At 39.0% G+C, this 12,136-nt stretch overlaps 1 protein-coding gene across 4 annotated transcripts in view; it reads right to left on the bottom strand.

Annotated features, from left to right (window-relative positions):
- col5a3a (collagen, type V, alpha 3a) overlaps positions 1-12,136 on the bottom strand; it is a 44,888-nt gene that overhangs the window by 24,864 nt on the left and 7,888 nt on the right. Inside the window, exons 2-15 of one of the 4 annotated variants that reach the window (XM_030142186.1) lie at positions 11,749-11,916; positions 11,240-11,453; positions 9,985-10,147; positions 5,510-5,632; positions 3,710-4,123; positions 2,773-2,892; positions 2,561-2,677; positions 2,399-2,452; positions 2,265-2,306; positions 2,064-2,126; positions 825-899; positions 588-671; positions 353-409; positions 85-138 (exon numbers count right to left, since the gene is read on the bottom strand). In XM_030142186.1, the coding sequence (XP_029998046.1) occupies positions 85-138; positions 353-409; positions 588-671; positions 825-899; positions 2,064-2,126; positions 2,265-2,306; positions 2,399-2,452; positions 2,561-2,677; positions 2,773-2,892; positions 3,710-4,123; positions 5,510-5,632; positions 9,985-10,147; positions 11,240-11,453; positions 11,749-11,916 (1,748 nt within the window). Of the gene's footprint in view, positions 1-84; positions 139-352; positions 410-587; positions 672-824; positions 900-2,063; positions 2,127-2,264; positions 2,307-2,398; positions 2,453-2,560; positions 2,678-2,772; positions 2,893-3,709; positions 4,124-5,320; positions 5,329-5,509; positions 5,633-9,984; positions 10,148-11,239; positions 11,454-11,748; positions 11,917-12,136 lie in introns of those variants that run through there. The other 3 variants (XM_030142187.1, XM_030142188.1, XM_030142189.1) reach the window with 3 other exon arrangements.

Here is a 12,136-nt window from a genome sequence, read left to right as displayed (position 1 = left end):
GCAAGAGGACACACAGAAATCAATAGTGCAACAAGGAAAATAATGGTATGTTAGATGCTAGTAAAAAATAATCTCTGGTCCTACAGCAGGGCCACTTTCTCCCCTGTCTCCTTTAATCCCAGCATTGCCTGGAACACCCTGCAAAATAAGAGAAAGGTTTATGTTATATGTGAGAGCAGATTTCACAAGCACCTGCACAAAATTGTACACACACTGAACATGCATAATGATGAGATTAGATGGGATAGAGAGAGGAGCGTTTCCATCAGACAGAAAGTAAAATGGGGGTTAAAGGTTGGAAGAGCCCTTGAGGTATGATGCTAATTTGGTCAAGGTCACAGGAGTATCTTACCGGTGGGCCTGGGCGGCCTGTGAGGCCCAAAGGTCCTGGTGGTCCCCTCAGTGACAGCTAGAAGAAAAATACTGATGGTTTATGTATACCACACACTGCATTACTGATTATCAATATGAGATTAAACACTTGTCATAAAAAAATATAAAATGAAAATATAATGTACAAGAGTCATTGCTGTTATACTATGACATGTTGATGACAAATTGTTCCAAAAAGTTACTGCGTAGTATACCTTGGACTGTTGCAGGATAGCTTGGGCTTGTGCTTCCTGTGGAGACACCACTGGCCCCTTCTGGGAATCACCTCCATACTGGAACTGGAGGCAATGGAAGGGGGAGGTCAGTTCTCCAAATGTAAATAAAGTTAAGGCACACAGCTCCCCCTTGTGGTCATGCCACTTCACTGCACTGAAAAGCAGTACGTGGGTATGACTTTTGAGTGTGAGTGAGTGGGGGGTTTAAGCTCTTACTGGTAGCATTAGCAAGGTTCCTGGAGGACCTGGAATCCCATCAACCCCAGGAAGACCAGGGCGTCCTGGGGGACCCTTAAGAGAAATCACAAGAAAAATTATGTGTGTTTATGGAAATGAGAGGGGGGTGGGAGGGTGGGGGCTTGCATATTAACCAGCTGTTTAATAACAATTCAAATAATATTAAATAATAATACATGAATACATTTTAATGGATCATTGGATAAGCTTGGGGGATTTAATGAGAGAGAGCATTCAAAATTAAGCTTTCTTTATGTATAGTCACTTGTAACTAATTTAGCCAAAGATGAGCCCTTTATATCTACAAGAGTGGATCCTTACACAGTTGTTTACACGTGTGTATACAGAAGCCCAGAACAAACAACCCAATTGCTTGCTCAAACTGGGACATAGTACCACCATAATTTTTTACATGCTTGGAAAAGAGGGAGTGAAGGAGCAGTATTCAGTCAGCTGCAATATGTAGCCTTACTGTTATATGCCACTAAATCCTACAGATCACTACTTTAAAACATTTTTTTTTTAAGTTAGTAGTTACAAAAAATTCAAATTAATTTCTGAAACAAGTGAAAAACAGCTCTGGAGATATGTGTTTTGTGTAGCTGTACCAATGTATATTTGATTTACACAAAAACCTACAAAATAAAAATGATTCACGGACAGTATAGGTCAGTTATTGACTCTTTCAAGTGCTTTTATTGTAAGTGCTTTAAGTGTCCATGCAGTGGGCTGAGCAACAGCATTGCTCATCCTCTACAAAAGAAGTCTTTGACCTTACCAAAATAGTATTGTCAATGCTAATATATCAGGACCCAAATTATACTGTGTTATACCATTCCTCACATTGTTGATCATACAACTTTATTTTTATGTTTTCAAGCCATAGTGGTCTGTGTGAGCTGCAATCAACATTCTTTAAAACATGGTAAAAAATGGTTCACATAATCAAATCTGAGAGAAAAGCATCTCACTGTTGCAATGAATCATCTAAATATCTCATATTACCCCACCCCAAGACACACAGTATATAAAAACAGGTCATGTGTGAGTCAACATCCATCCAGCAGGTTTCAGTTCATTGAACCAGGTCATTGTGATCCCCTGTATGTGTGTTAATCTGAGGTCACAGGTGATCCTGCAGCATTGTCCCTCAAGTGAAGGGATTAAACTGAGGTTTGCACAATACACCGGACATTCAGTGAATGAGCCCAAACTCACCAGTTCACCAGGATCACCTCTTGGTCCTGGAGGGCCTGTGGGTCCAGCTGGGCCAGGAAGCCCCTGTGACAAAAACAATAACAGCTCCCAAATTACCATGATATCATTCCTGTTGTGTTATATTATATTACTTCTGCTTATGAGATAACAATTAAGAAGACACAATATTTCTTTTTTTCTGTCAGATACTAGCAGGCTTACCTCTGGTCCTGGTGGACCTGGGGATCCTTCAACCAATGTACCCTAGAAGTAAGCACAGATATAAGTGTAGCTATATTTGGAGAATTCCAATGTTCATAGACCATTTATTACTGCAAATGCCTCTAGGACCCCACCGGTTCAATAATGGCTGGCTCTCCCTTCTGGCCTTTTTCTGCTCTGAGGCTTGCCTGTGGAGGAGAAACACATAAAGTAAAGTGGATTGTTAGAAATCACTTGACACAGGCGATTGAAGACATAACCATGCACTTGATGTATGAATTCACTTTGAGAATTACCTCTATGTTCCATGTCTGTTCTCTTTCTCGCTCTGCAAAGTCATAGCCATCCCCATATGTCTCATACTCTTCATACTCTGACTCTGTGTCATTTGTATAATCTTCATATTCAAGAATCTGTTAAGCAATAAAAATCCTTCATTGTGTAGTGAATTACTAAAGTAACCTCAGTGTAAAGGGGAAGACATTTGTTGTATTTGCATTTAACCTACCTCATAGTCAGTAACATTTGGGCCCACTGTTACCGTGGAAACTGAGAGATCATCATAAAGGTCTCTGTAAATGTCATCCTCGTGCTCTTCTAGCACTGGCTTCTTCACTGGCTTGTCCTTCTGCAGGTCAACACATGAACGTCAATGAGTCACAGCAAAAATATAAAAGTGGCATTGAGCAGTTCTCATTGAGTCAGTTTATATATAAATGTTAGCAAAACAGTTAAATTTTGTGGACATGTGTTGGTTATGTAGGATACAGACTGACAGGTATGCAGTTAATGAGAACGCTGGAGTGTAATTAGCTGATGGACTACATCAGATTCATGTGACAGCGGGGCAGCAACTGAAACAGCTACAGAAACAGCGTGAGCATGAAAATTAGTTTACTAAGCAAATTAGCTTAAACAAACATGAAGAAGACATACAGAGTACTATGTATTGGAGGTTAGAAGAGGTTCAATTTTAAATATGATGAAGAGATATTGTGGTATATTTTGTATGCAAGATTTGAAATGAATTATTAGAGTATCAAAAAACATTATCCATTTAGAATGAATTGTAAATCCAGTATTCATTCTGTACATCCTAACACGTATGTAAACTGTATGTAAGAAATATAACCTAATGTCCACATTTACAGTGCAGTATGCATGTAGAGTACTACAGCAGAACAAACCAACATTGCAACATTCAAAGAACAACTGTAGCATTTATGATTTTTCATATAAAGTGTGTGTTCCATGTTTTCTGGTAGGGGTGTAGAAGAGGCAATGATTAGGTTGGTGCTTGTTAGTGGTGGTGGTGATGGTAAGCGGTTGGATAGGGTGGTAAGAGGCACTCTCTATTGTTAGGAGGTATTAGGGGAGTGACTGGTTAGAACTGCAAATGGCAGAAAGGATTAGGGTGAGGGGTATCTACAGGTAAACTTGTCTACCTCCTCAGTAACCTCTGATTCAGGCAATGCACTAGGTCTCACAGTGGGGGCCGCAGTTACAGAGTCAGGTTCATGTGTGGGCATCTCCATGAGGGTCTTGGCAAACACTTCAGAGGGAAAGTCACTTTCTAGGGTGCTCTTAATTTCTGGCAACTCTGTAGGATGAAAGGGTTCTTGGGATAGATACTCAGGCAGTGTTGTGGACACTCTGAGGAAGCCATCCTCAAGACCCTCCTCTTCATGTTTTTTCTTCCTGGATTCCTTCTTTCCCTTGCCTTTGCGTTTTCCTTTGCCTTTTGAGCCCTTGTCCCTCTTCTTTTTGTTCTTTTTGCCTTTCCTGTCCTTTTTAGAGTGCTTCTTTGGTTCATCTGGATGGTCCCTTTGCATCAAGGCATCAGACCCAAGTTGGATGTTCTTTTATTAAAAGGGGGAATGTAAGATGAGAAAAAAGGTGGAGGACGGAGAAAAAAAGAAAATCACTGTTGAGTATAAAGATACAACACAGGAAATAGCTAGGAACAGTAAAGTAGAGCAATGCATAAAATCCCATGATAGAGTCCCACTGAGATTGTATAAACATAAAACAAACTGAGAAAATGAAGAAAGGACTGTATGTAGTTCCTCTTACTTTCTGTAACTGAAAGCAGATGACACAATGTTTAGTGAGGTCACCTTGTCTGTGCTTCTTCAGAGTTACTAATTTTTATGATGCTTTGGTAAGTGAGCAAATATGCTTTGTCTTATTCTCAGTGTGAGATTCATTGCATGTCAATGATATGACTAGCCAGTGCCGAAAATGACGCCAAAGCCCCAGTCTGTGTAAATCTTGAGTGATTTGGTTTAGATCCTCTTGTAAACAAGGTCAGCATACAAGGAAAAATGATGGGAAGTAGGTCAGTGGGGTGACAGATGTTGACATGTTCTGGCTTCGGAGCACATTGCTCAGCTGTTGTTCAATACAGCCTAACTAGATCAGAATGGCTTCACACTGCCATTAATGAACCATCCCAGGAGCATTACCATTGACTAGGCCCACACAGCTGCATGCAGACATGCTATAATTCTCTGGTGTCTCCCTTTTCCTTATCTTTGTCATGCACACAACACCAAAGAAAAATATACAGTAATTTATGCCCCTGATTGAGTCCATTTTTTATGTATGCCTGGAGGAAGGGAAGATGTATTATGTCAGGTTGCAGCAATGCTAAAGGCTTGTGACTATGTGTGCATACGCATTTGTGTGTGTGCATGGGTGTATGTGTATGTAAGCCTCATGCCAAAGGAATATCAGCCTTAAGAATGCTCCCCTGTTAACTGCATTTGAAAGAAGATGTACATATTACTCATTGACTGATGGCTTGTTCAGTCATTATTTATCAAGTGTCATTTTAATATTCAGTATGCTTGCACTGTAGTTAGATTATTTAATTACATACTTAATCTAGAGTTTGGAGGATGGTCTAGACAACATAGCAGTTTTGATAATCCTGCTTTTTCCCGTCACTGGATGACACCTGCAAGCCCATTTAAACCCATTTCAGCCCATTTTCAGATGGTACTGATATTGATTCAGTACAAGTGGTAGAAGTAGTTGGTCATCATATTTCTTACCTTGTCATAGGTCTCTACAAAGGAAACATGACAAACACAATTCAACAAAAGAAAGTAAAATAACAAATAACAGTTTGTACATTATTGTAGCAAACTAAGGTTTTGCTCCATGTTATCACAGTCAGATAATCATCTAAAGTTGCTGAGTGTCGATGGGAGACATTGTCTCGTGTTGCTGTCATTACTAACCTCCTGCAGATCCAGGGCTTGGATATTGTAGAGCAAAGGAGAGTCACAGTCTGGTATGTATTTTGCACAGTAGTTGGCAGCAGCATGGGGGTCTTCGAGAATCAGCAGCTGCTGAATATCTCCCTGTAACAAAGCAAGAAACAGACAGAAAGATAGAAAATTTATAAAGGCATACAGAAGAAACAGCATATTCTTACAGCATCACTGACAGTGACAAGCAGTTGCGACTGCAGGACAATAAAAAATGACTGCATGGAATGGAAGATTGAACTTGCAACACAACAAAACACCAGACGAGAAAAACAAAACTGGCTGCATACCTACATGCAAGGCAGTAACAGTAAGAGTAGTACATGAACTGCTACTTATGGTTTTCCTGACTATTGCTACTGACTTCCCATCACTCAGAGAGCCCTGATTGTATGCACAAAACAGTCAAGCAGTTCTTTCTCACCCCCATGTCAGGACCATTCACTTCCCATCCCACCATGAAAGCATATAGTCACTGTATAAAAACACATACAGTTCTGCTAGACCCTGCAGCAATGAGCCCAGAGTCTGTGTTGGCTTTAGTGACCCGACATTTGGCACCAAACTTCTCTTTGCATAAGCATCACATTTTTACATAGACGGCATATGAACAGTAGCATTTAGATATTTGTCTAATGTATGTCTTCAAAAACTAGTCAAAAAAAATTGTAATTTAGACATTTATTAAGAAATAATACATTTAAAATTTATTTTCAACATATTTCTAAATTGCAGGCAAAAATGTCAAATACTGTATATATATGAAAATTCATTTCTTATGTTGTCTGTATACATTTTAATGGTATTGCACTATGTATTTAATTTTGTAACTTTATGTATATTTATGTTCTTTATTTTTATTTATTTATACATTTACTTTCTCCTCTCTGTAAACCTTGACAGATGAGATGTGGGGCTGGGGGGTTGGGACTGGGGTTACTATAGTTCATATTGTATCTCTATGTTCACTTTGTATCTATGCACTGTGATTCTAGCTTTCAAAATTCAAATAAATACATGTAAAGAAAAAAATAAGACTGCAATATTAACGAATCAATTCTGGCACAAACCAGACTGATGGGCTTTTGTCATTTTTTTACACTTCTAGGTCTGATGATTAAAATGGAAGTATATCTACAATATGAAGTGATAGTGTAAATAACTGTGAGCTGCAGCTTTAATTCTTTCTGAGTCACAAGTCAGAAAGTAATTTAATATAAACAACATGCAGGCAGCCCCATGGCGCAGTGTTTGACAAGGTTCAGATTACACTTGTGATATGAATCTAAGTAACTGACAGTCTGTTGCAAACATATTGCTGGGTGAAATGTTATCCAGGGACAGCTGGGCAGCCATTTGTGATAAATTAAGTCAGATTAACTGCTTGATGTTGTGGTAATTACAGTCCCATTGTAATCTTTTTAATTATGCTTTAGTGGCCAGAGGTGAAATAAATCAAAACATATCACTTCCCCTTTATCCACCATGAGCTCTTCTAATACCAAAATCAAACACTATTTGCAATGCATGTCCACACAATCCTTGAGTCTGAATCGCTACACGTAAAAATTTCGATCACATTTTCTTTAATACGACACACATGCACAGTTAACCATTTATCCCTTTTTTGTCCCATTTGGCCAACAGCCAGTGTCAGGCAAAGGAAATTATTGCACTCTAAGGTGAGTGAAAGAGAAAGAATGAAAAAAGAGAGAGAGAAAGAGAGGTGACAGGCAGGTAATCCAATCTAATCCCATCTCAATGTAATGATCAAAGGCAACACTTTCACTCAGAAGTTTTCCTGTTTTCTTGCCCAGCAGGGACTGTCTTTTCTAAAAACACACAGCAAGAAGCGTATCACCAAAAAACATGTGTGCTGCCATTTTTTATTAGTGCCAGAGAGGGACATGTGAGAGTGTGGGACACATCTCAAATGAGTCCACAAAATTTCTGAAGCTTGATAAAAATCCATCAAAAGTTCATACATGACAGTGTTTTCATCTATTATTCTTTCAAGATTACCTCGGTGCTTTACCCTAATGTCTCCAATAAGCTTTAAGATGTCAGCTTGCCAACAGTCAGACTGCTTTACCAAATCAAAGGAAACTGGATTTTGTTACAGGCTCTGTCCACCTATTTGAAGTGCCTTTATCAGATCTTACATTCTCACATTATTCTTTTGTTCAACCTTGTGTGGGTGAAAGAGCAACCACAAGTAATAACTAAATAAGTATAAAGCAAAGATACTTGCCTTATTGAAATAGTATTCTGATGATTCTCATTACATTCACTGACTAACACAAAACATCTGACCTCAATCAGACGAAATCATTACTGGGGCAAAATATGACCTCAACAGATCTTGACCGATTTAACGTTGCTCTTCGATATGTGTGGTACATTGGTGGCGTTGCCAACCATACACTTGAAAGACATGCTTGACAAGTAATGGTTTCAACATCCCTTTAACAATAAGCAGAGAGACAGAGACACAGAATCTGACAAATAACAAATAAACTTTGGGCTGGATTTTATCTACGCAGTGAGCATGGTGGGGACACATACAAGGAACACACAGCGGCCAAGAAGGAGCACAACCGCATTTGTGGACAGTCTGAAGTTTGTTTAACTGCATATGTATGCACAATGTTGAGTTTGAAAACTAAACTTCCAAAGTCATTTGTAGGCAATCTGGAAGCAATAGAGACATTAGTGGCTGACCACGGTCCCATTGCTCCCACGCTGTGCTCCCACGCTGGGAGAACTGGGCCAAAACTCTGGCCTCCTCTCTCAAAACCAGGGCCTGGGAACAGAGGCCCAGAGGTCAGCCTGCTTAATCTCTCCTCCCCTGGTACCAGTCTCACTTGAGGTACAGAATACATGACTAACTCTTAAATATGCATAGCATATCTAAATTATGTCTCTTAAATAAATGCTAGATTTAATGACTGTGATCACAACAACACTAGAGGCTAACAGAATGGACTAAAAGATAACGCTGATCAACAAATACTCTCAGTGCCATTAATTATCACCATTAATACTCTATCATCATACAAAATTTTCACACTGAATGATAAATAAATCAATGGGAATATTTGGAGAGTAAGGCCAAAGATTAAATTCTTGTAGTTACTTCTATAAAATTTATACAACATCAAGGAGACACATTTCTTAACCAAAGAGGGATATAAAGTAATTTAAAAACTGAAATGACTCAACACTGAAGAGGACGGGAAGAGGAGTATAGAAAAACTGGGAGGGGCAGCTGTGATTATCCAAGTACATATGGAAGTGAATGTGTGGACAAAGTTAAGTATGTAGTTATGACCACAGAAAGTCCACAAAAACAAGTCAGTAGGTTTTACTTGTCAGGGTTGATACTGACATCTAGTTTTTTTTTCTGGTGAAAGTAAATAGGGTTGTGGTTTCTGTATATTAGGCCAAAAGGGAGCAATAACAACCCTTCCCCAGTACTTTCCTGAAGTATTACTGTGTTCCATTTGAGGACTATGGGGTGCTCTTGGGACACCAAAAGACAGAGGGTTAGAAAGACGGCAATTTCTCTGAGCTTGACTGTATCGTGTAACTCTGTAACTTCCTTGCTTTCATGCTCCATTGCTGCACAAGAACAGAGCCCTGAGGATATGGCAGGGGAAGGGGCTTGAGCTGATCTCTATTAGATGCTGTGGGCAACAGATTTAAAGTGGAGACTTATTGGGAATAACAATGGAGCAGCCACCACATATTATCATAGAAGGCAGAGGACTTACAGCAATAAAGGTTAGTGCAAAAGAAAGGTAATACTGTCTGAGAGAAGTTTAATATGCTCTGCAAGCACAGGACTTTACCAAACTATATCGAGCAGGTTTGTTGATTTCCAGATATGGTTATCATATATACAGCTAACAGATCTATACTGACAAATCCAAAAATAAAATATGGTATATCTTGGCCTTGCGAAATCATGAAGCTGGGCATGTCTGAACAACATGTTCCTTCCGCCCCATTCCCTCTCGCTTATTTTCCTCTGCACTGCTTTGTTCCTGCAGCACTTGATTGACAGAAGACCCCTATCACCCCATAGCCTTTTGAACCATGATTTTTCTTTAAATCTTTTTGCTAAGGAGCTTTAAAAGTAAGGGGAAAATTCCTCTGCATCAAAAACAGTTTATATTCTGCTAATCCCACCACTTCACCTACACTGTATACTGTAGAATTCAGCTGTACAGATGCAGATATAGTGTGTATAAATTATATCTTTCAAAAATCATTCCTTTTCCAAAATAATTGTGTGATAAAGGTTAACAAATTAAGCCTAAAGGAAATGCAAACACTAACTGATCAGCATATCTCCCAACATTAATATGAATGGCTATCATCATCATGTTGCGTCTCCCATTGTGTTGGAGATAAACATGTCATAAACATATAGATGTTCATACTTCAAACACATCTTCATCCAGCAGTCGCGTCCCAAACACAGTGACACCCTCTGTGCTGACTATTGCATTGTCCCCTCGTAGCAGATCCAGGGTTTCTATCTTTTGACAGTCCAAGTATAGGGTCACAGACTTGTCCTGCACACTATAGGCTATCCTGTGCCATCTGAAAGAAAAGAAAAAGATACATAGTCTGTTAGGGATGGGGTTTTTTTTGTCAATTAACACATATAAACTGAACATCAAAAGAAACTTATCACATATTCTATGTGATGCCATTTCACACCATTTTATTAAATATGAAAACAAATTCTTTCTTGTTCTTAAAAAACATTTTAATTAACAAACAAAATACAACAAACAGCAAAACAGTGAATGAGTATCCAGAGGATAATGTAAAATATGACAAAGGGTACTTCAACAAAGTTCACATTTAGCAACAAGCAACATTATTAATCCACAGCAAGTCAAAGATTGACCAAATGGTCAAAAGGTGCACAACCTGTGTTAGGGCTCAGGGAGGACATACCCAGTACTGAGGACATTGATCTGGACCATTTGGTCAATCTTTGACTTGCTGTGGATTAATAATGTTGCTTGTTGCTAAATGTGAACTTTGTTGAACTACCCTTTGTCATATTTTATATTATCCTCTGGATACTCATCCACTGTTTTGTTGTTTGTTGTATTTTGTTTGTTAAGTAAATGTTTTTTATGAACAAGAAAGAATTTGTTCTCATATTTAATAAAATGGTGTGAAATGGCATCACATAGAATATGTGATAAGTTTCTTTTGATGTTCAGTTTAGCTTAGAGAGAAGTAATTTGAAAATGTAAAACTGTAACACAAAGTCATAGTATGCTTAAAGATAAGCTTTAGTTCAAAAATCTGCACTCTAGAGAGCTGTTTCACACCTCCACTAAGTCAAGCAAATAAGAAGTGCACTCAGTTTTAGATCATGAAGAATTTTGTTTCTTTTATCAGGTTAAATCATCGTAGCAAGTATCCCACAAGTGTCTTACTTATTTTAAGGTAACTCAAGGCCAAGCACAAAGGGAGCTATATGAATCACACTGTAGAAATGTGAAACTTGGATTAGAATTCCAGGGTTGGGAAAGTATTACTACATGCACTGAAAGTACTGTAAATGATACAGCGCTGGTTAATGTGATTTAGTAAACATCATTTAGAGTGTGAGATCAGATATTTATTAAAATGCTGTCTGCTACAGAGGTTGTAGCCCACTGAACTACCCACTTTCCATCAGCAGTGTTGATCTCCTTAAAGGTGGGATACAATTCTGGCATGGGCTGTCCATGCTGGTCCTCATACAGGAAGACAGGCGAACGGCCTACTTCAATCCCCAGCTGCTGCACTCCTTGGTCATCATACACTGAAAGCAGGAAAAACTGCGAGCCCTTTTTAGCTCGCACTGCAGCCATTAGGGAGAAATTCTCAGGAAATTGTGAATCTAGAAGAGGAGAGACGAGATACTACTGAGTCATACACAAAGGAACACAGCAGGGTGTAGGCATTTTTATAGCCTGATGGCATCACACAGAGCCAGTGAGACTCAGTAAAGATGATAATGATGAAAAATATTGCCTGAAGTAAGTGCACATGAGAATGTGTGAAGAGCTTGCAAACACAGATACCTTCCATTTTACAGTGATTTAACTTTTTTTCTCATTTTTTGGAAATCTTGAAGTATTATGATAACCTATGCTGCACATCTAGCCCAGTGGGAAAAATAGTGAGCCTACTACCAGGGAAGAGCTGCTTGGTGGGGGCACTAAGTTGGATTTTTTTGTCTATCTTGTAGGCCAGGTCTGTCTCCTCCATGCCCTTCCTGTTAGTGCAAAAACCCGCCTCCAGGGACACTCCCTCCATGTTGTCTGACAGGTCCAGCACTCGAAGGACATCGATGGGATCAGCTGAGAATGACAAGACAGAAAAATATTGTCAACTGTATCTTATTCTGTCTTTTTAGGAGATTGCTGTTATACCTTAAAAATAAGTGTGGCATTGCAAGCTTTACAAGGAAAACTATATAATGCTAGGGTGGAGTCATGGTAGAAGGCAGATGCATGCTTTTATTCATGTCATATTCATGTCTCACAGTTAATTTCTGCCAGTGACAGCACTTTGTTGTCT

The sequence above is a fragment of the Sphaeramia orbicularis genome, chromosome 8 (assembly GCF_902148855.1).
Source record: "Sphaeramia orbicularis chromosome 8, fSphaOr1.1, whole genome shotgun sequence".
NCBI classification, from domain to species: domain Eukaryota; kingdom Metazoa; phylum Chordata; class Actinopteri; order Kurtiformes; family Apogonidae; genus Sphaeramia; species Sphaeramia orbicularis.
The sequence above is the reverse complement of the archived record's forward strand: the minus strand, read 5'-3'. Positions and strand labels throughout refer to the sequence as shown.